The 24,578-nt window shown below is 37.9% G+C and overlaps 2 protein-coding genes and 1 long non-coding RNA gene across 4 annotated transcripts in view; 1 reads left to right on the forward strand and 2 right to left on the reverse strand.

The window, feature by feature from the left end:
• Window positions 1-4,796: 4,796 nt before the first annotated feature.
• Window positions 4,797-24,578, reverse strand: part of LOC148652219 (acyl-CoA-binding domain-containing protein 6-like) — a 61,826-nt gene continuing 42,044 nt past the window's right edge. The window contains exon 7 of the mRNA XM_088597572.1: window positions 4,797-5,724. The gene's annotated coding sequence lies outside the window, so the exon portion shown is untranslated. The remainder of the gene's footprint in view (window positions 5,725-24,578) is intronic.
• On the forward strand, window positions 5,742-9,649 carry LOC148652220 (solute carrier family 71 member 1-like). Of its 2 annotated transcripts, XM_088597554.1 has the most exons (5): window positions 5,742-5,958; window positions 6,040-6,152; window positions 6,399-6,499; window positions 7,254-7,426; window positions 8,160-9,649. In XM_088597554.1, exons 2-5 carry the CDS (start codon window positions 6,061-6,063, stop codon window positions 8,364-8,366), a joined length of 573 nt encoding a protein of 190 aa, XP_088453680.1. In that variant the 5' UTR covers window positions 5,742-5,958; window positions 6,040-6,060; the 3' UTR covers window positions 8,367-9,649. The 2 variants fall into 2 exon arrangements, with proteins under 2 accessions (XP_088453680.1, XP_088453679.1); XM_088597553.1 differs by lacking the exon at window positions 5,742-5,958 and having other exon boundaries at window positions 6,006-6,152.
• LOC148652221 (uncharacterized) lies at window positions 11,213-14,042 on the reverse strand. Its single transcript, XR_015925258.1, has 2 exons — window positions 13,803-14,042; window positions 11,213-13,359 (listed from the first exon to the last, which is right to left on the reverse strand). It is a non-coding gene; the product is annotated as an uncharacterized LOC148652221 (long non-coding RNA).

Below are 24,578 nucleotides of genomic sequence, written 5' to 3' on the forward strand. Positions count from 1 at the left end.
GGGCAACAGCAGGTATCAAGGACAATGTTGACTTTGCATAGAAGTTTGTATAGAATGACCAGTGACTTCAATGAGGGTGGTAATATGTGTCTTTCTTTGTTCTGGGGCTTCCTACTGATAAAGATGCTATTGCAAACATTGTTAATTACCACACAGTTCAGAGAAGACACGTGGAATGTCAAAACTGGCCTAGCCAAGCCTCAGACTGAGGAGGTGGATCTAGAACATAACAATTCTAGAAAATCTAGAATGTTCTAGAGCAATCTTACACCTGGCCATCTGTATATAGCCATTTGATCAATGAGCCCCAAGAAGTTAGCTCTGCTTACACCCAAAACTATCAACCCCCCCCAAAGAAAGGTAGGGGAGCTTTAATAACCCCAGTGACAGAGCCAGAGCACACAGAAACAGAAGAAAAAGGAATAACCAATTTGTACCACAGCACCCAGGAGAGGGTTTGGACACCAGGGACTCTCTACAATGAGCAAGGGAGGAAGGCTTTAGCATTGTCTTCCTCCCCTCTCTACTCAAAAAATTGACTCAGAGACAAATTGGGGGGCATATTAAAAAATGGACTCAGCCAGGACTGAGGAGGATCCCTAAGACTACACAGAGTTTCGTTGCTATGACAGAAGCAGGCACACCAGGTCTCCAACTGGGGCTGGGTTTGGGAGAATATTTGCAGCTGGACTTTTCCTTTGGAACTCTGGTTTTGGTAACTGGGGTCAAATGGGGCTCTTGAGCTGGTCTGCAATGTGTTCTGTGAGTAAGTAAGTACCTCTAGTGGATAAGTTCTAATATGTGTTCTGTGGATTAGGCTATAATAGATACTGGAATCGCAAAGTACTGTAATAAAAATGGAAATGATGTAGGATGACTGTGTTCTCTGGTCTGTGGATGCACTAGTGGTTCTGGAAGATAAAAAGAACTTGTTGCTGGGGGAAAAGGTCGTTAGAATTGCTAGGTGGCATAATCAGCTACAAAACTAACTTTTAAAAGCAGTCCCTGCATTTAAGGGCCACGGTTCCTGACACATCTTTTTATAGATAGGTAAGAAGAGTTACCCTAGGGTGTTCAGAGGGCTAAATCAGTTCATAACATTCTTTTTTTTCTTCTGCACAAACAAGTTGATTCTCTAAGTCTGTTTAGAGTTTTAGATTGGGAAGGCATATTCTCACCCGAGACATTTTAAGACAACAAAAGAAAAGTACAGTACGTATATTCCCATAAAATACAGAACACATAGCTGGAATTTTTAAAATCACGTTCCATTTATTTTACCTTCTAGAGCTTTTAAAACAGTATTAGAAATATTACTACGAGGTGTACGTTTTAACTGTTTTACTAAACCTTACATTTTAAAGCTAAACTAATGCTGATTTTTTTACGATTCACTACCTAAATGTTCAAATATTTAAAAGTATGGATAATACACTCACAGCTCCAGATCCCGGTTTCTTTCTCTCAATTTTAACCCTGATCTCGTTCCATTAACCCATTAATCAATTAATCTATTTTGAGAAAACAATTCCGTCGTGTTCGTGAGCGTTTAGACTTTATTTTGTATAATTCGGACTTGAGCATAAACCACGGTATAACCAAAATGTTGTCTATTATAACGTCAGATCTGCAAAGCAGTTGCCTTATCTGACGTATCCAGCGTGTACAAGTTAAGTAAAGACGTCATTAAAAGCTGCAGCAGGGAAGCTACAGTATTCGTCCCAGGACGGACTTGTTTTTTTATATATATTTATAATTAGGTTTTAATTAGAAAATCCAGACAAAAAGGCGATGTCCGATTTAAAGTTTAATTTGAATGTCGCCATTCTAACTCAAAGCCTTCACGGTATAAAACCTGTGTGGTCACACATCCCAAACAGTCTGGCTCTGCCAGTGGAGCCTAGAGACCCCAAAATATAACACACGGTTTGCCTTTTAATAATTTACACCTATAATAATAATAATAATAATAATAATAATAATACAAAGTAATAAACACTTGTTTTAAAAGCGCGGACTGATTAGTCATTTGTACAGAGCAACATAACAAGACAGTGGCCACAGTACATATGGAAATCTCTAACTGTACTATATTTAAAAACTATATCTTTTTTCTGTATATCAAGACCTAGTTTTCAGTGACTACTGCGATGTGCCCTTCCATTTCCTAACTTTGTTATAGAAAGCAAGTGGAGCTGCTGAAGAAAATATCCTAAAAATAATTACTTTTTGTAGTGTTCGTAATGTGACGAGGGGTCCGGTTCACCTTCAGACTTAATTTCCTATAGAAGTATATTGTATATACAGTAGGTTTTATAGTCTTATAAACCCTTTTTTTAAAGCGTTTTATAATGCTACTCTTGCACTCTGCTGTCTCCTAGTTCCTTTCAGTTGGGCTTCACTGGTGAAATAAGGATGAAAACATCCTCTCTCTGCCCAGTCTTGCTTTTTGGCGGTTTATGTGTCTGTATGTGTCTTTTCTAGATATGTCTAAAACGACACCTAATATGCAGGAAGAAGCTGTTAAATTGGTAAGATGGTATCTGTAGCTGGGTAGCTGCAGAAAGGGATTGAAAACGTACAGACATCATTTTGGGTGCGACGGTAGGATGACGTCACAGCGGAACGGCCATTTCACGAGGTTCTTAATTCCTCAGTCTCGAGATGTGTTCTGGTTGTTTTCGGTTTGGCTGAAGGTATTTGTACGGTAGCAATGCCGTGCTTTAAATTTCATACTTGGTTATTTAAGATCCTCGTTTATATGAATACACTATATTTATGGTATATAAATTAGTTATTTCTGGATAATCACTTCAGGAGCTCACTTTATCCCCTGAACAGTAGTCACTGTAAATATAATTTGTCTTTTATTTCCCAAAACAATTCAATATTTCCCACTGTACTCCATACAGTATTTAGCCTCTAGAATTTAATTTGCTCAATGTTAGTCTTGAAGCATGTAGTTAGTACTGTGTAGGTACTATCATTTAACAGCATTCATGAGATACATTCAAACAGAATATTAATTCCATATATTCAATTGAATCTTTCAAAGAGAACAACCATTTCCCTGCGAAATTAGGCTTTTCTCTGTCACTTCTCAGGTGGCTCTGACAATCAGCTGCCGTTAAATTGTGGCTGTGGGCATCTGTTTCAATGGAGTTTCTACTCCCTCTTTAAGTGTGATATTAGAAATACATATTTTTTTGCTCAAAAACGTCTTTTTACAAATTAAATATACAGCTAAAAACTAATATGATGTTTCGACTGTGAAGCCTTCTTAAGGTCTGTGAGACACACCTGAAGAAGGCTTCACAGCCGAAACTTTGTGTTTTCTCTCTTCTCTTTTCAGCATGGGATAAACCTATTGTTCCTTTACAGACTGCGCATGCTGACACAGCTACCCATCTGCACTGCTATAAACGAATATAGCATACAATGGCATCTAATTATAACAACTTATACTTAAAGAATCTTTTGTTTTTAATCCACAGCATAATATTACATTATGAAAGACAGTTTCGTGCAGGAAAAAAAGCACCTTTACATTTACCTTTATTTATATAAAAACTAGACTATTGTCTAAAATAGTCTAGAATGGTAAATTGTGCCATGAAAAGTTCATTTTTCAGTTTCCACTGTCTACATTCCGGGGCACGGTTATATGTGCGTTAATATTTACCTATCGGATTAGCAAAGGTTAAAATGACACAATTGAAACAGGGTGAGGAAATGTGCACACACTCCTCTGGCATACTCATGAGAGAGTCTTTTCCCACTTGACATGCTTTGAGCTTATAAAGAGAGATTACCCACTGGAGAAGAACACGACTGTGAGTGACATCACTGTGAGGTCATAGGCATTGAGCAGGTCAGAAAATCAAGACTTCAAGGGGAAACTCAATACTACCCAACATTAGAGACATTCCTATTTTTTCAAGTGCCATCTTGATAATGGTTTAAGTTCCTCAGATATTTTTTAACTTCAGCTAGGTGTATGGCCTTTGACTTAAAAATCAGTAAATCATTAAGGAATGCTGGAAGGTTTAATAGAATTAAGATATTCTTACCAGATCGAAACACCAGCATGGCACTGTAACCTTATTCTTTATAAAAATGTGACCATAAACTCTCTCTTTTAAACTGTACAGGCCTATTACAAAGCCAGTCAAAGTGGACAGCTCCACAGAGTAAACAGTCATAAAATCCAATGCTTCAAGTTGATCAATAATGTAGTAACTATACTGTATATGAAGATGTGGTGATTGTTTTTATTTAACCTTAACCACCTGTTCTGAAAAGCATAGGTTGTCTTGTGTTTTGGAATACGTAGTCTGTGGTGTTATTGATTTAGCTAGTAAAAATATATATTTAATATTCATCCATTGCGTGGTTTCTGTGTAAAGTGCTGTCAGCATTACACTATTAATTTATTACAAAACTGCTGTGAAAACAAACTGAATGATTATGTTTAAAAGACACTGGAGATCACTTGGATTTGCCATATTTTGAGAAAAGTGTAGCGTTGAAAGCTAATACACACGTGTAGTTGGATATACCTATCCATGGGTGTATACTGTTAACTCCAAGGAGTCGGATTTGAGTCGTAAAATCAAAATACAGCATAACCATTCCATTATTAAACTGCGCGATGTCAGTACTCCTGATAAACAAACCCTTTAGCCGCATCCACAGAAACAGAAGTCGCAGATATGTGCCGAACAGGAATACTAGTATCAATATAATGTGCTTGATACGAACTGCCTAATGGGGCCACAGGAATAATTGAAGGCAGGTCAGATCCAGCACTTTTATTACAAACAAGCCTTTAAAGAAACACAAACAGAATGTACTTTTATGATTTGAAATAATTGTATATCGCCTCAGCAAAAATAATTTGACTTTTTTCCCCCCCTCCACTTTAGGCTTTGACTGTATAGGTTCAAAGTTGTTTCCTGACTTTTGGATCTTAAGCAACAGTGAGGGTCATATATTCAGTACTTCATTTAAAAAATGTTTTTTTAGATGCATGACTTTCTCATGATAAATATCCTTTCTAAATACATTTCACTTTTGCTATTAAGGTCAGTACTGAATAGTTTAAGAACAAGTAAAGGTTTATTCCATGCTGAAAAGAGAAGAAAAGAAACAAGAACTGACACCTGAAGAAGACTCTACAGCTGAAACATTGAGTTTCTTTTCTTCTCTTTTCAGCATGGAATAAACCTTTACTTGTTCCTCTGCAGCCTACGCGTGTTGACGCACTACCTACTTGAGCTACTGCAGAGTTTTCTTACATATTACTTACCACCATTTGCTTTGACTTGGAAAAACTATGCAGTATCTTTTGAAAAACAGCCCTTTGTCTATTTCTGCCAGCCACGTGTTACTGGCAGTCCTCAAATGTGTCAACTACTGTGAGGAAGGCCTTCCACACTCCAGGCCTGCTTGTGCACACAGCCCCGCCTCCTCTTCTCGTTTGACCGATCTCTCGGTTCGTGTCCGCGATGCAGGTCCAGTGCTGACCCCCACCCTTCGTCACACACCACTTGGAGTGCTCCACCATGATGCTGAAAGGCCTGGCCTCTGGCAGCTGCATAGTCTTCACGTTGTACACCTTGTGCGCCACAGAGCAATTTGACGGCAGAGGCTGATGAAGCTTCCTCCAGCTTTTGGCAAAGAAGTCGTCTCCTAAATAGTTAACCAGCAAACCTGAATAGAGATCTGAAATGGAACAGTGTCACAGGTTCCATGTTAGAATCTGTCCCAGGCACACTTTCTACCCAACCAAAAACAGGAAGTGCACTACAGTAGCTACCAAAACGTCAAACTGAAACTGAGAACAAGTGAATGTGTATTTCTCCCCCCTCTCAGGGGTGGATGCAATAAGAGGTTCCCTTTAATGAAATCATGGCTTCAGTTTAGCATTCCTCACAGAGCAGTAACACTGAAACACAGGTAAAACATGAGGTTTTCTCTGCAAACATGTGGCTCAACAAGGTAAAAAAGTATTGATTTCTTGCCTCTTTAGCTTCACAGACTGTAGTCTTGAGTTTACTGATGCGGTCCATTGGGAACAAGAACACTATTTTACTTGGCCTGGGCTTCCAGATTCTGCAACTTGCTTGGTACGGCTTTGGATCAGAACCCTGGTATGTGCCTTGTATTCTGTAGGAGTAGAAAACCCAGGAGCTTTTCCTAACAGACACTGTAGGTCACAGATCATCAAGCATAATTTGTGAACCTTTAATATAAGTCCTATTCTGAGTTATTTAAAATTATTAAGCAGGTACTGTCACTATTAAACCAAACATTTAATCTTATAAACCTGAAATACAGTCGCTGTTTTATGCATATTTCTAGTTTGATACTAGTTTTCCTTCTTGGTTTCTCCTCAGGATGATGTGGGCTGCTGGTGCAGTTGCAGCTACTGTATGCAGCTATACCTTCCCAGCAGTCAGTGCTCTTGTATCCAGGACAGCTGAAGCAGACCAGCAAGGTACCCAGGGCAAGAAAAAAGTCGCTTTGTACAGAAACTCAGCTGTTGGTTTCTGTCATCCATCTGAAAATGAAAGCACTATGTATTTCTTGTACTTGTAATCTTGCAACTTCTCTGTTATGCCACAAAGCTGTGTCGTGAAGTCAGACAGATCTATTCTTTCACCCATTTGGTTTGACAGTTCTGTTTGAAAAGCTCATAAATATCCAATGCTCCATCCACTAAGAGAGAGCTCAGTAGTCTTAAGTGTAATGGCTTGATTAGAGGGCATCCAGTATGTTTCTTGATTGTCAAAAAAGTGGCCTGTGAAACTAATTAAATTAGCTTAAGCTAGTAATTAGTTGTTAATACAGTAACTAGGAGTTTTAGGGATCTAAAACCCAGAAATCTTTTTGGCCTTGAGAGCTGGAGCAGAAGATCTTGTCTTGATCGTTGCACTAGCTAATCTAATGTTTGTGCTGTGCTTGTGCGTTCTTAGCTCTCCCTGCTCATTAGAACTGGTGAGACAGTGAAGAGAAGCACAACATGTTTGCAGTCAGTCAGTGAGGTTAGGTGCAGTTTTAGTCAGGGGGCTGTTCCATGTCTTGTCCTGTGCTAAATGCCAGCATTGGGGGTTAAGACTTTTTAAAATAAACTAAAATGTACCCTACATGTTTGTCCTGTACGTATCTTCATGTGATCCTGCTAGATTTCTGCTTACCTAAGTCTTCTTGTGAATGGTGTGTGGAAGGCTGACGGTCTCGTTCTCTTATAGGTGTGGTTCAGGGGATGATCACTGGGATTCGAGGGCTGTGTAATGGCCTGGGACCGGCGCTGTACGGGTTAATTTTCTACATATTCCATGTGGAGCTTAATGAACTCCCAGTGAGTAACAGTGGCCTGGGAGCTGAGTCTGAATCATCACATCACTCTCAACACAATCATCAGGTAACGTACAGTGTCCAGCTTCATGGAATTGTCATTGAAACTCGTCATCTTTAGGTTTGGGTGTCAGTCTCTCAGAATTATGCTCTGGAATGTGAAATGTAGTCAAAATGGTATGAGATGGTGAAACAAATATGAAACCAGACAGGTAGGATTTTGATGTTCAGTTTCTATGTAACCATAGAACTTGTCTCTATCTTATAAAAGGGAATATCATTCTTCGCAGGACATGTTACCTGTCATGCCAGTATCCCAGAGGAGTCTTTCATGACTTGCAGTACATTGTAAGAATGGTTAGGTTAACACACTTGGATGCAGATTTTGCTGTTGATCTTCAGATACTTTTAGTGAGGCACTAACATTTTTTTGCAGTTGATGTTGGCCAACTAATAGCTGGTATCAGGAGTTATAAATGTGATGTCTGTGGAGTGTATGGGTACAGGTCACACTCTCATGGTCCCCCTGTGCAGTCTTACCTAAACTGTGGTCAAGTGAGTAGCTGAGTTGGTATGTGTTAGCTGCAAGGAGACATGTATTGGTTAATCCCAGCCTGAAAAATAGGGGTAAATCCAACATTTCAGCTGCTGAGACGTCTTCAGGGGATATTTCATTTCACATAGCACATTGAATGTCTCAAGATTAAGATATATAATACCCCTAAAAATCCTGGGTTTGGCGGGCTTCATTCTGCACTTTTTAATTACCGTCCCTTTGTGATTTATTTCTGTCCACGCAGAGTTCAATAATCCCTGGTCCTCCGTTCCTGTTTGGGGCATGTGCTGTGCTGCTCGCCCTTCTGGTGGCGCTGTTCATCCCTGAGCACACTAACATGGCCCCGTGGAGCAGCACCTGGAAGAAGCATCTGTCAGCCCACAGCCACCCCCACAGCCCCCAGGCACCTGGGGAGGCCAAGGAGCCACTCTTACAAGACAGCAACGTATGACCGCTGTTGCTTCTCAGGCGGTTTCTAGATACATCATTCTGCCATTTTTTATTTATTTATGGAGATGCCAGGTAATGGAAATTCAACACGAGTGTTAAGAGTACCATTTTGTAATATATTTAAAAATTGTCCAAAGGCACTATTGCAATAACTCTATTTATTGAATTCAATATAGTTAGAGAGGATTTTTTATACATTTTTGTCATAAATTCTACATCGGCATGGCTTACCCAGGGACTTGTGCCTTGTAGAACTGGAATGTTACTGAACACAGTGTGTTTGTCAGTCATCCTGCTTTGAAGCGGTGTGATAATATGGGTTGAAGTGCAATTGGTTCACTAGAGAACACTCAGCCCATTAAGAGCTTTACCTCTTTTTCTCTTTTGATCCAAGACAGACTTTATTAAAAGTCAGAATGATGTACAGAAAAAGTGGTGTGGCCTCTTAAGCTTGTACATGACAAGGCCTTAATAGATGCTCTTGGGTGCAAAAGCAACATGCAGTGGGTCAAGAACAGTTCATTCTTTTGCGGCTTTGTTATCATTGAAAAGTGAAAAGGACTTGGAACTTCGCTTGTTCTACACATCTTCATTTTTCTGTTCATATCAAGCAGTTGCAGCATGCAGTGCTGTCTCAGTTTCTGACTACCTTCCCATTTTCACAGTTTCAGTTGCAAGTAAGCTTCTGCCCACCAAGAGGGTGGGGATTGCTGGGGGCTCATGTAGTTTGTGTCTCAAGAACCTTTATCTGAACATAGAGCTAGGCGTTGTGCAGCATCATGCAACTGTGAAGCTCAAGACAAAGTGCACAGGACCAAAAAATATGCTGTTCAAACTAGGGCATAGTAGTGACAAGATAATGACCTGGTGTGAATATGCCTTTTTTGAACTGTTATATTTATTAGAGGGCCTCAGAATATGAAATGAGTTTTGTGGCCTCAACTTGAAAGACGTGCATTTTTCTAAGTGGCCTTTTTCAGTAAGGATATTCGCAAGAACATGCTAATGTACCAAGTAATAGAACATCAGATGTGAAATTCTCTGAAATTGTATTTTTTTGTGTGCTCAATATATTTGAATGATTCCTTGAAAGATATTACTAGCGTGTAAAATATCGTAAGCTCAAATGTTTTTATTTTCCTTTCCGTTACGTACTGTGGTTATTACACTGCTTCACTGCCTTGTTTTTCTTTTAACCTTCAAGAAGATACTGTCATGGACACAGTTCTAAGTGTTGTAAATATAAAAGAGGTAAAGTTCAATAAAGTGGATTATTTTAATGTATGCAAGATGTATTATTTCATCTTAGTACTGTGTAACTCCCTTCCCTTCTTAACTTCAAAACATGCTCTGACTTTAGACATCTCAAAATATGATGCAGGATTCTACATTCGGATAATAACTGCTCCAGCAAGGTCTCCAGCTGTTGATTTAAGAATGCCTGGAAAATCTGTTGCATTGTGGTTCCTGATGACTAGAGTTGTGCACCTCAACCTTTTAAAAGTGTTCATATTTCTGTAATTGGGCCGAATATATAGTAGCTACAGGACTCTCACAAGCTTAGTTGGGCTCATCACTACCAGAATGGATACTGTGATGGGCTCAGTGGAGTAGTGGCACCACCCCGCATAGCTTCAGGTCTGTGCAAGAACACTGCCTTGATGAACAGATGAAGAGTGATGTCTGTGAGCGAGGAAGGTTCTCTCAATCTGACCGGCACTCCTTTAGTCCACATCAACAACTGCAACCTGCTGCCTCTTTATGGAGAGTGTTAATACCCTACTATAATGAAAACAGTAATTACAGGTATACAAAATATAAGACATGGCAGACTAAAAGCAAGAGAAATTCAAAGCAGATTTTAATTAGATGGATTAAGCAGTTTGAAAGAGGCAATTTGGTGCTGCTTTTAATTACACTGGTACTGTGTATGATTAAAAAGGTTGTGGCTTTTCACAGCGTTGGATTGGTTTTCCTAGAGTCTCAAACTGCTGCTTTTCCCAGAACATAATCCAAATAGTACAAGAGTTCTTTCCTTCTACTGATATTCAGCAAATATAAAAGCACAGCAATAGCTGACTAAATAGAGTGGTTGTCTTCCCTTGTCCTGGAAGAACCCAAGGTCTTAATCACAGGTTAGCTGAGTTCTGCTGAATTCTATTTTTTTGTGTCATATTTGTAAATTTGCTTTCAACTATTAATACCCAATAAGGAAGCTGTTTAAGCTGTTTAGAAGCTGTATTAATTAGTAGTTAGAAGCTGTATTAATAAATAGTACAGTACTATTAAATTCACATGAAGCTAAAACCATACTGCAATACTTAGAATATCTAAAAACTGCAGGATTCAGAATTCTAAAGCTCAAATTACACAGTGGAGTAAAAAGTAACATTATGTTACTATACCTTAGATTTCACACAATATTAACTTTGCTTGTATTTAACTGCAATGTCCAGCAAAATCAGTCTTGATACAAAAAATGAGTGTAGATGCTGGATGTTTTCAGCGTGGAAAAAATATTTGAATATTAATACTATGATGTGCATATTGGACAATTCTATTTTAGTAGTTAAACCTTTCAGCTTTTTGGAATATTTCATTTTTACGTGTATCGCTTAAAGGAGTCTAATGTTTAAATGTTGGAACTCAATATTTTATGAAGCACTACTGCTCAATATAGGTGTAGGTTTTCAAAAATGTAGATCAATATGTTGTATATAATATGTTTCCATTTTTATTAAGTGTCAAAAATCCTTTTGGTAAATGTAACATCCCTCAGGCTACAAAGAAATTAGATATAATCACATATAGAAGCAGGATATGCACAGAGAAATAGAAAAGAACAACTTTGAAGTATCATCTGAAAGTTTATTTTACATACTGTGCAAAGAATTTGTAATCAGTTAACAGGAAAAAAAAACATTTAAAAACATATAACTGTCTTTCTAAGGCATTTATTGCCTTAAAACAAATGACATTTTTGTGGCTTGATATAAAAGATTAAATAAAAATACATAACATTGTCATCATTCTCTGTAAAAAATAGTTTCATAACTTTTTTTTTAACTTTAAATAGGCTAATAAAATAAATAATTTGTACACATGTGTACAGTACCAATCAGATGAGATAATTATGCATTTACAAAGTATGATGCAAAAGTTAAGGAAAAACCCTTATTGTACTGTAAAATCTGGTAAGGTTAACCAGAAATAGCCTGCTTTTGTCTATATTATGAATGAATTATGAGCCAAAACAATGGATTTTCATTCAGTAATATTCCTTCCACAACATGCTAAATGGAGCCATGCACCCTGTCTGAGTCCTGCATGGTTGACTTTTCTTGTATTGTGTATTGAGATGCAATAAAATGGTTAATTGTAGCCGTAGTGCAAGAAGATGTTTAGTGCTCCCACTGCTGGCAGAGAGAAGCAGAGATGGAGAGAAACGTGCTGCTACACTGGTAGAGAAACATACAGTACTTCCCCAAAATCAGAACAGCTATCAATCCTACTGGGGAATAAACCTCCAAATAGTTTAGTTTAGTAGATTTATTGTACTAGATTTGTCGATGTTTAGTTAAATATTAATGCTTTGGCAATACTGTAATCCATAGGTTATTTCAATAAGAGTCTGAATTTTAATACATTTAAGGAACATGTCAGAGCTGTGAGTATCAAAGACACAATCTTTCAGTTTTATGTTTTAGAACTTCTATTGCAGAAAGATACCCAAAACCAAAATTATTCATTTGCAGATTTTGGCTTTCCACACATCTCCTCTTGTTATACCTGAGTTTGGACACTGTTTTTCACCTGCTTTGTGCTCATTTTCCCTCAGCTGTCTACCCCTTTGTGCCTACTCTGTCTTGTTTTCTCCTGCGCCTCATTTATCTGCTACTTTCCCTCTCTCCCTCACATCTTAAGAAGGCTCCACAGCTGAAACCTTGTGTTTCTTTTCTTTACCTTTCTTGATGGAATTAACATTTCCCTGTTACTTTGAATTTGAATGTCAGCACCTCTAAAATACAAGCCTGACCAACAGTTGTATGAGAGAATGCTGAAGATGGTTGCCATTTAATTAGCAGAGGCAAGGTCAGTAAAATTACATAGGTAAAATATGGCAAGAAGAAGAGGAGCCAGAGGAGAAAATTAAACACACCACAAAGGATAAAGCCTGAAACTAAATTATACTGAAACTAAATACAAAATAAAGGATTCCTGCAAACCTGCAGGTTAGTGGCATTAATAAACTGTCATAACATACAAAACAAATGAAAAGGAGCATATCTTTTTGGGCAGTCTTAATTTTTCTGAGCTTTAGAGGATTTAGAATTGCAACAGGCATGGTTAACAGGTTCCACGCACACCAACATTATTCACATCACGAAGGGTAATGCTCCTGTATCCTGCATAAACTCATATTGTCTGAAGAAAAATAAAACAAAGGTATGACAATGAATTAAAGGCCTTTCAACGCCTTGTGAGTAAAACACAATGTTACAGTACATGAACATGACAAGTTTAATAAACGCTGAAAGAAGGCGGAGAGCATTACCTATCTGCACACAGTAAACCTGAAAACCACTGTAAACGAATCTGTCGTTGGAAGAAATTATTAGAGACAGAATTTAGTAGGCATACAAGATTCCTGGTTTATGTTAAAAAATAAAGGTCTTTCTCGATGTATCACAGATAGAAACTTCCAAAAGGCAAGCAAAATGAAAAGCTTGCAAAGTCATCAGTCCGTCATTTGTGAAAGAACAATTAACACAGAAGTGTGCAAATAGATTCCATTGTCACAGAAAACGTAACGAAATCGAGCAGCAATACATGCAAAACATAAATAAAAACACAGATTTCATGTAAAGTGCAGGTGTGACCAGTGCATAAACGTCCTAAAACATCCCGGAATTGTGTTTCCCAACGACGATGTAGACCACAGGATGTTCCATAGTGTGCAGCTCTGCGAGAAAACGTGGAAGCCGTTGTCCAGGCTGAAGAAAGGAGAAAAGAAAAGGAAGAATGAAACCCTATTTCTAGGTACTTTTAACACTAGTGCTTAGACCTGAATGCTGGAGCTGTACATTTCAACTAATACCACACACACGTATTCCAAAAATAGAGATGGACGGTACAGAGACCGCAGGAAATCATCAGCTGTACAGATAAAACGTCTGAAGAGGCGCAGTTTGAGGTCAGCACAAGGGAAGAACGTTTACATTATGCCCAAAGACTAATAATTCCTTTTTTGGGACTCCTAAACGTGTAAACAATGCAACTACGGACAAAAAAGTCAGCTCGTCAAAAATGCAGAATTACTCCGATAGCTACTCACAATTACAAAAAGGATAGCATCACTATAAATGTAGATAAAGGAGCAAAAATATAGGTATCCACAAGGAACACACAACAACAACAACACAGAAAAAAGAAATACCTGTTGCCTTGGTACAATGAATCCTTGCAGTTGGTATCTGCAGATCTCACTCCTGTCTGTTATGGCTACTGCCACCTGCTGGTAGAAGTGGAAATAAAACGCGAGTTGCGCCAGCAACGGTAAAGGTCACATTAAGGGATGTCAATTTTAAATGTTAGTTAAAACTACGTCTAGTGATTTTGTGCACCACTGAGTGCAGATTACAACAAATTTAGGACCACCAAGTCTCAAACATAATGCTTTCACTTAATCTGAGCCCTAGTTTACAACTTAAGATGTTTATGCTTCTATCTGTGAAAATCAGCACTAATTAGCACTGACTGTAACGGACTAACTGCTTATATCTAATATATAAGCGAAATAATACATAGAAAAAGCTTCAGGGTGGATTGCCAATCATTGCCTGTAAATTACCACAACAAACAGGACTGTTGGAAGAACATGTATCATTATTTGGTGCATATAATGCATAATATAATGCACCAAATTAGATCAATGCATTCTTGGGCAGCATAGAAATTGAAATTCACAGGAATGATGTATTCCAAAGGTAATGCAGACAGAGTCAAAGCCTGAACTACCATACCCATGAAATGTTTTGCAGGCTTAGAAGCATGGCACAGTTCAGATGACAGTAGGACTTAGATACAGTACTTAAGTCTTCAATTGTTTTTGGCATTATGTCTAAATGCTTTACATCAATGTCCATTCACCACTTCAGGCTGGGATGCAAATAAATGCATTTCTTAACAATATCCTGAAATGAGTGGCAAGGTCTTCTAAAGTCAGTATAGGGTTTCATTAATGAATATGAATAAGAGGTGTTTCAATACACCTTTTTTTAAATTAACAAATTAAAATAACATTATGCATTAATTATGTTGAGTATATTTATATTGACATCATTATCTCAAATTCAGTTCACTGAACATAGCACAAAGGCATAACTGAAAAACTGTTAAAAGACAAAAATGGACGACATGATGTGGTGGTAAGGACACTGTGATCTTATAAAGTTGAGCCTGGAACTGTATCTTTCTAGGGGAAAATTCCCCTCTACTTTTCTGGGGCAAAAATCAAAACAAATCCATTGCTATAGCAGTCAGCGATCTGAAATTAGATCTTTGTTTTCAGACCCTATTTCCATATCCCTCATGTGGCATTCCAAAAATACCCATTTACAACTTTACACCTCAATAACACCAAAGAAACACAACACAAGCACAATGGCAGCGAAATTCATTCAGTCTATTGTGTCTGTGGCCCACTGTTCACAAAAGCACCCACTCTGGCAGCTGGAATGGAAAACGAGAAGCAAAGCGTCATTCTTTATTTTCTGAGCCTCTGCTCCTTTCCTGTAACTGTATAATTGTCAGCTGTTACTGTATCGCCAGTCTCAGCTGAGAAGCTGTTATAATAATGGTGAATTATTTACCGGATAAATGATTTCAAAGCAAAGCTCTAAATGAAAGCAAGCCCAAGCATGCATGACAACAAGGCAGTTGCTCAACACAACTGAAAGAAAGAGACTCAAAGCACTTCCTCAAAACCTTCAGAATCGCACACAGAGGGGGTTTCAGTGGCATGTTTCTACCATGCGTGTACCTGGAGACATCACACACAACTACAGTAGTCATCAGCTTATTCTGTTATAGAGCCAGATATCCTCAGATCTCTTAAAGCAAGCAAGGATCCAACTAGACAATACTGGGATCGATCCACCACTGCTGATGGTGTGATGCACTGTGTGATGCACTCTTCTGGTTCAGAAATTTCAAACCCTTTTCTTCACAGATTTACAAGGTACAACGCTGCAGAAGAAGCCGTATTTTGGATGAGACTTTAAACCAAGGACCGACCCACATTTTGGGCACCACAGATTCATATATTACCATTTACAAATGTGGGGGTTAGCCCTCAAGCAAAGGGAGAATCCAGAAAAGGTTTTAACTTCAAGGCTTACTGATGTTCCCTCATCTTCCTCTGGATCAAAATCTGAACTACCCTGCTTCTACTCTACAAGTCAGCACTTCAGAGACATCGTTATTGGGACTTCTTGATAAATAACTTCGAGTATGCATCCTCAGACAGAGAAAGAGACTGCATCCATTTTTTTTTACTCTGTGCCAGCACGACGGTACAGAAAATAACAGGTTGTGTCCTAGGCTTAACACAGCTAACTTTTAAACAAATACAATTTTCCCCTAGCAACTGTCATCTATATGCCAGAGAAAGATAGACACACAGTCACCGTCATTCACATTATCATCGTTCCCTTCCACCTCCAGCAATGTTATTCTCTAATTTATAAAGTATAATAAACAATGTTACATAAACATAAGTTATTTCACAATGGTATCTGTTTCCATTCATGTTTTTATATCTATACTGCATAGTGGATTAAACAATATGTGATGCAACATGTGGACACTCATTTTCATAGCTCTGTCAACGTCAACACAACTCCATCAATATACATTTTATGCCTAATAGTGTATTCCTGTCAGGAATATTCCTGACTTCTGTGTGAGCCTAGTGCTGAGAAAAGCAGCCATTAAACAAGGTTAATTAGTTCTCACTAAAACTTTGATTTTAAGAAATATTGTTCAGACATAATGCGGAGGGTTAGCATTAAATGAGAGAGGCTGTAATAGAATAATGGCTTCACTATAGTTTTGGAGTAGTTTTAATATGCGGAATGGTGCTTTCCTACACAGAACTATGGGAATACCATGCTACAGTATACTTTTTTAAGGAATGTGCTCTGTAGTAATACCATGGACCAATATAATAAAGCACTGTGAAACCTTGTCAGAACCACAGGAAACAGAAGCAAAATGATTTAAAACCAAAGTGCAAGTGCAAAAACCACAATAAATCCGCCAAGGTGAACTTCGTTGAGATTTAACAGGTGAATTACTGAACCTGCACAATGCATTTACACCTTTTCCTCTGTTTGGGCCTCTACAGATAACGTCAGATAACAGGTCAAGAAGAAAAACGGCCAGATTCTGATCTGCTGGGGAGGAAATGTGTACCATCCCTGCGACCTGACAGCACAACACTCTGTCAGCAAGCCCCCAGCCTTATAGCTCTGGTCAGGACAAAGACCTGTAGATGCTAATTGTGTTCGACAGGCACAATCATACAGCAGGCAGGAGATTAGGAGAGTGTTAATTGCGTTCAGTGGCAAAGGGAGTCAGGAGGCAGCCTGGTGTCAGGGGAGTGGGCTGTGTTTGCAGGTGGTCAGGGGTTCCCAGAGGGTGGGAGGGAGCTTCACCACAAAGGATCTCTCTCTGACAGGAGGGCTGATGAGCCATGAAATCCCATCAGCCCATGCAGGGGGCAGTTTGGTATGTAAAGAGCACACTTGTGACTGTTGTTTTGGGTGGTTGTGTTTTGTTTTAATCACAGACCACCAAGGGATCCTCCAAAGCCCAGTGATTCCAAGCTGTCATTTGAGGGTGATGCAAAATCATTTTTAACTGGAGACCTTTCTGTTTAATGCATTCTTTTGTGGGTTCTTGTTACATTTACAGGTATTTTGGTCTCATTAACAATAAGACTAGGTGTTAAAGACTTATCAGCATCACTGTGGTTTGCAGCTATTGTGCCCCTCCTTCCTATAGCAAGGATGAACAACTGCATCCTGTTTGATTTACTTAGCTGACCATTGATTAACTCTTTAACTCACTGCTTAAAGAATTAAGGATCTGCATCAACAAGGACTAGGGAATGGAAAGGAACAAAAATGCCCAGGCTGCACACACACTTGTGATAGAGAAAGAGGATAGATCCCTATATTCAGGACTATGTAAAACCTACTGTTATTTATGAACCTTACTATTGTGACAGATCTCTTCTTATAGCAACCCTTTGATTAAAAAAATACATTGTAATACATGTATTGACTCTTGGGCTAAAACGTTTTCTTCTATTCTCTCTTTTAAATGCAGAATGCTTTACTCCAGGCTAATAAGATTTTGAATTGGGCACCTAGGAAATGTTAATGGTTTTCATCAGGTTCTGGACAATGTAAGGAAAGTCACGAATATGAGGAAATCATTTGGCCCACCCAGAGCATTTATTTGCTTAGCAGCCTCATTAATCTGGCAGGGCAGCCTGTTCCAGAGAAAGAGTATTCCCAGCACTCCAGTAACACGTCTCATGTTTTCCTAAATATCTAGTTTTCAATCAGGCTAAAAACTACAAAGGTAAAACATTTGTATTTGAAACTATTAATCCAAATAAGAGGGACCCTTTTTTGTTTTTCAAAATGCTTGTTTTCATTTTCTCCTTATAACACTTAAGTTTCTGTGCCAGGGGAGCACAATTCCAGCCTTGAAGGTTTGAAATGTCTAAAGGCTTTCATTTCCTAACTAGCAAATTGCCATAATTATTTGCCTAAACAAACCAGATTAACCCCTGTGCCCAGGTGTTTCGGTGGTGATTTAAAGAGACCTACTGAAAAAGAACAGGTGGACTGTGGATCTCCAGCTAGTAGTTGTGCACCCTAGCACTACACCTTTACTCACAATATGCCTGGTTGAGCTTCAGTGTAGAGTTATAACATCAAGAGGCACAACTGACTTGATCTTATCAACTTATCAAGAAGGCTGGCTCTGTGTTGGGGATGAGCCTTGACCCCATGGAGGTGGTGGCTGAGAGGAGAATGCTGACCAAGCTCACAGCCATCATGAACGACGCCTCTCATCAGCTTCATGGGACTGTTATTAAAAGCGGAGTACTTTTAGCAACAGACTGCTCCAGCTACGGTGTTCAAGGGAACGTTTCCGCAGGTCGGCGGCTGTCAGGGTGTATAACGCTGCCCTAGGCTAGGACTGTTAGCCCTTCATTTGCTCGTCTACTTTTTGGACAATCAGTCTGTATAAACCTATGCACATTTTGCACATATTTTATTGTTTTTACAGTGACTATGATCATCACATTTTGCACACACCTATGTATTTATTTTTTATTTATTGATTTTGTTGTCTTTTGTTTTATAACTATTCTGATGTCTGTTTTTGCTTGTCTTGGGCTGGACTGCTGTAACACATCAATTTGCCTTTGGGTTCAATAAAGTCATATCTATCTATCTTCACCACATGTCATCTCCAGGAAAAATGCTGGAAACGACAAACCTCTGTATATGTCTTCATGTCACAGAAACCGTTGACTTCAACACTAAAGCACTGTGAATGAGGCTCCTGAATTACCAAACTTTATCATGACTTTAACATTTAAAATAATTACAGTGAATAAAGCTAAAAAAACTTCAGTTACTCATACCTGAAGAATGAGTAACTTTTTCTAAATTAGCATGTAACAAACACTGACGTCTAATAGGATTTAAAAGGTGGGTATGTCATTGTATAAACACTAAAACCACAAAACATGACAAATATAATGTAATGGTACCTAGTACTTCATTAATGTATTGTATGTGTGACCTGCTTGAAGCACATCAATCAAATCTAGCCCACTACAGTAATGAATCTGACACCACTGGGTTGTTGTCTTTGTAATATTCATTTGTCATGTTCATGGCTTTTGTTGTAGATAACGACTGTATATATTTTTTTGGAATGTACACTTTCATGTTAAAGTTATTGCAAAAATTCTGTATTAAGTAAAATGACAATTTATGGATTTACAAATTATGCTGTTTAATATTTGTAACCAATTGGGTTGATCAACAGGGTGTCTACTGTTAAGCCTCGGGATACAGGAGTGTTGGTGCTGTTGAAAGCAAAATGAGCTGAAGACAATGCTTTGCTCCAGCTCCTGGTGGGTTGTTGTGGGATTTTGTCCCATTCCTCACATAATACCTGGAAAAGCATGTGCCCGTTCATTGATCTCTGTTGCCCTGGATGCTAAAGTCATCCCACAGATGTTCCATGGGGCTCCATGGGTCTGGGGAGAAAGGCATCCACAGAATAACAGTCCAATTCCCAGCACTTGAGAAAACAGACGCTCCCTGAGCAGCACGAGGACATGACATTCCAGCAGGACAACAGATCGCATCAGATTGAGGTCACTGGAGGGGAAGCAAGTGTGATGCCAGGACTTCAATGCTGTATCATGTCCATGTAGTCAAGCTGGCATCAGTTCCTACAAGTGGAGTTCTGTAGTGACTAGACACTCCTCTCCAGACCAGCACAGTTGATAGTGATGAGCAACTCTTGGCAAGATGTGTGACTCGTAGTCTGCATGATGGTAGCCTATCACTGTATGGACTTCATTTCACTGTAAGATCTTGCCAGGTTAGATACCTTTTGTTTACTTACAGTTTAAAATGCACTTACTTAATCCATCTCCCAATATACTGCTGACACAAAGGTGCCTCTGTACTTCGGCATTATGCCCAGCTTGTCAATAAATTTCATAAGCTAGACACAGTGGTTCTTTTATATATGTTTTTTTCAGATAGAGACAACTTAATGGTTATGCAGCAGTCACCATGATTCAACTGTGTTCACGGTTACTCATGATCACTGAAGTCGATAATACAAAAGATTTATTCAATATCCAAATTCTATACACTTTTTCTAAAACATGCAATTTATCATATTTGTCTTTTGATGTGCAGTATACAGTATATCACTAAGTGCAATCTGAACTTCATTGCACAATGTGACTAATTTGTATATTTTTTGTCTACATTGGTTCTCATAGAATAGAACTTTTTGCTTTTTTAAAACTGAGCTCCAGAACTTTTTTTTGTTTTTATTGTTCCTTTTTGTAAAACAAAATTAAATAGTGCTCAAAAGGCAATACAATCCTAATGGACTATGGCACATGACAAAAGGTGATTTATATAACTACAGATGCAGCCATTCAAAATGAGCGGGGTACGCTGCGGTACAACGCGGTAGGCATATCGCATCAAATACCGTCATAACACGTCATTTCGCGTCATACCGCCCTTTACTGTATGCAAATTATATTATGTTAATAGTATCCAGAATCACCTTGTAAAACTGGCAGGTGGAGCTAATAAAACTTTCATGTACAGCATTTGAGTTGTCACCAGAAAAAAACTGGTTTCGAATCCTGCTCACTGCTGAAGGACAATCTTTACTCACTTAAGAATTTAAGTTGTATACTCTTTAGACTTTCAAATATAAACTGTGTATTACAGCATGTTAATCATTAGACATTAAAAAGTTGGTATATTTTATGAAAGCAAGATTGGTCAGTTGGACAAGAGTATGCAGTCTACCACCTTTATAATAAATATTTTAATTATGCAGAAATATTTTATTAATCAAAGTCTTTACCAAGATATTACTAATAGTAATAATGAATGACTTCGGACAAGCTTTAAACTCAAAGTATTACCCTGGTCCACATTCTTTGTAATCGTCTTTGTAAACGAAAAGACTTTATTTTTTCATTGACAAAAAGTAACACCACAGCATTTCGTTGATCCGATCACACATTCGTTTTCAATCATACAAAGTCTTGAGAATCACCGATTCACTATGCCTTTCACGTGCTCATAAAAGATACTAATTTAGGAACATAAACAGATCACTGTATGTAAACTATACTGTATATGGCTGGTCTTGGTAGTTTAAAGAACAAATACACACCAGTATTCCATTTCTCCCTAAACATTTTAAGCATCAAAGTCTTACATGTGGTTATTTCAGAAACGGTTTTATGTGCTGCTTCTGACCATATTATTGTAGTTTTATATACTTTGTGAAAATTGATCGTTTTAACCTTTTCTGCGAATAAGCTCGTTATCTGAGTAAACAAAAGCATACTTTTAGAATTTGATCAATAGGGAATAGAATATGGAATCGCATATCTAAATAAATTAATAACGATATAATTATATTAATGTACTGTTGCACAAAAAGTAGTATAAGACTTTCCATTGATATCTGTATTGCTGTTACACTGCATGACCTGTCACTTTCTGTGGTGTGATGGCTTAAGTGACTGACTTATAAGGCTGAGGTTGGAGGTATGATCCCAGCTGTCAACATGAATTTTCTTTTAACAAATAAACATTTCTTTGGAAAACTAAAATAGCAAATATTATTGTCATTATATTGAAATTTTTTATATTTCTAAATATCACAACATGTTCATACTGTACAGTATGTACACAGTGGTACTGCAGGGTGTAGAAACAAACCCACGTAATTTTAAAGACCTCTACTTGTGAAACTTTTCACAGCCTGTACATAAAGCTATATACACAATACTGCTGACAGCAGGAAAATTCCTATTCTTTACTCAGCAGCTTATTAAAAACAGCACCCACGTTGTTCAAGACGATTTTTTTTTACACAGAAGACTGACAGAGGTTCACGTTGTGATCTATTTTTCTAAGAAAACATGTGTCAGTCTGTCCGTGGGGGGAAAGTGGACTGTCTTTCATTGGAAGACTTGCCCTATTCTACCTTGAAAATGAATAAGTTGAAAAAGGCTTGTGAAACCAGTTTGTTAACAAACAATGTAGACACAGAGACTCAGACTGTGGATTGAAATTTGGCACAGCCAGCACAGAAAGACAGACAGAGATAGAGACAGAGACAATATAGTGCCCATAATATTTGATATTTTAGTTTTTCATAAATGTTTATTTGTTAAAAGAAAATTCACAGCAACGGCTGGATTTGAACACTCACCCTCAGGCTTATAAGCCAGTCATTTCAGCCATCACGCAACAGAAACAGACACGTATCACGTACTGAAACAGCCATACACATATCAATAGAAAGTCTTATACTACTGTTTGTGCAACAGTACATGAATATAGTTATATTATTATTAATTTCTTTAGCTAGCTATCCGATTTCATATTATATTCCCTATTAATCAAATTCTAAAAGTATGCTTTTGTTTACTCCGAAACGAGCGTGTTCTCAGAAAAGGTTAAAACAATCCATTTTCACAAAGTACATAAACACACAGCAATATGGTCAGAAGGAGGACGTAAAAACATTTCCGAAATAACCACATGTAAGACTTTGATGCTTAAAATGTTTAGGGAGAAATGGAATACTGGTGTGTATTTTTTCTTTAAACTACCAATACCAGCAATATACAGTTTACATAATATGTTTATGTTACTAAATTAATATCGTTTATGACATTCAGATGCGTTATGCTCCTATTCTTTTTATGCTCAGCTACTAAAATTTCCCTTTAGTTGTAAAATTCCATATAAATATTCAATACTAAGCGGATTGAAACGTGCACAGTAAAGAGATTTAATGATTAAATCTTTTCACTACCGACCAATGCACACGAGTGCCCCTGTCATCATTTTGGCCAGCCAATCACGTACCGCGGTACGGCGCGGGGGCTTAGTTGCGTGCGGTATGGGGTTTGTACGGCGAACTTTGAATGGCTGCATCTGTATTCAATTAGTTTTTCATTTTGAAATGTAAAATTGTTACTTTGAAATTAAGACACCAGCCAAATGAAGTCAAATCACATCATGGGTCTCAGAGAATCTAAGCAATAGTTCTAAGTCTTTCTGTCATTACTATTGTTAATGTGTTTTGCTGTAGTTAAACATTGTTTTCATGTCTTGTGACTTACTGCCACCTGCTGGCAAAACCTGTGCTGGAAAGGTTGGATCTTCCCCACTCAGCCAGGTTCACTCCTGTTGTGTGATACAGCTCAGGCATTTTTAGAGATCTCTTTAAATCAACTAAAATAAACTAAATTGAACTAAAAATGAATGAAATATTGAAATTGAATTAAACTAGAAATAATTAGTTCAATTAAGCATGTTTCATTTGGCTATTATGATGTATTATTGTATTGTTCAGAAAAAGTCTATGAAAGTAGCTGTCCTGTAATTTGCTAATGTTACTGTTAAAATGGAAGTTAATGCCATTTCAGGGAGCCTTGCTCTTAGGTACAAAAATGAACATTTAATTTCACTGAAAAACAAAAATTCACGGAGGAGACATTCCACATAAAGTGATCATCTTTTTCTTTTCTCATTCACTGGAGGGAAAAAGGCACTATATACATAAACCGTTAAATAAACATGATTTTATTTTCTAAAGAAAGATTTTTGTGCATACAGTAATGTACTGGAAGTAGTTCAGGTGGGTAACTGCGTCAGCATGCGTAGGCTGCAAAGGAACAAGTAATAGGTTTATTCCATGCTGAAAAGAGAAGAAAGAAAACAACATTTTGGCCGTGGAGCCTTCTTCAGGTGCTACCTGCTCACACCTGAAGTCACACCTAAAGAAGGCTTCAGGGTCGAAATGTTGTTTTCTGTCTTCTCTTTTCAGCATGGAATAAACCTATTACTTGTCCCAGTAATGCACTTGTTCATTACGGAAACCAATTTGATTTCTGTCTCTTACTTAATCACAGATGGGAAATTTGCTTTGCAGGCTGGTAAAGACATAACACATAATACATTTATAGACACAACACATTACCCAAGACATTTAAACACTATATATTTAACTGATGTACGGTGAGAAAGAAAACCAATATACAGTGTAGTTCATAAGTATTTGGACAGTGACACACTTTTTGCTGTTTTGGCTCTTTTCCAGCACATTGGATTTGAAATGAAACAATAACTATGAGGTTATAACCCTTTCTTTGAGGACGTCAGGATATCGGCGTCCACATCATAGTTGGGATGTTTGTTCCAGGCCCCAAACCCTTTGAATAAAAATATGCATTTCCCTGTTTGGTAGATTATTTAAACCTCTTATATTTTTTTAAAAATCCAAATAGTTTTCCTAGTTCGTGTTTCACTACTCAATCTTATGAAGTGCA

Source organism: Lepisosteus platostomus, chromosome 11 (assembly GCF_059453375.1).
Source record: "Lepisosteus platostomus isolate fLepPlt1 chromosome 11, fLepPlt1.hap1, whole genome shotgun sequence".
In the NCBI taxonomy this organism is placed as follows: domain Eukaryota; kingdom Metazoa; phylum Chordata; class Actinopteri; order Semionotiformes; family Lepisosteidae; genus Lepisosteus; species Lepisosteus platostomus.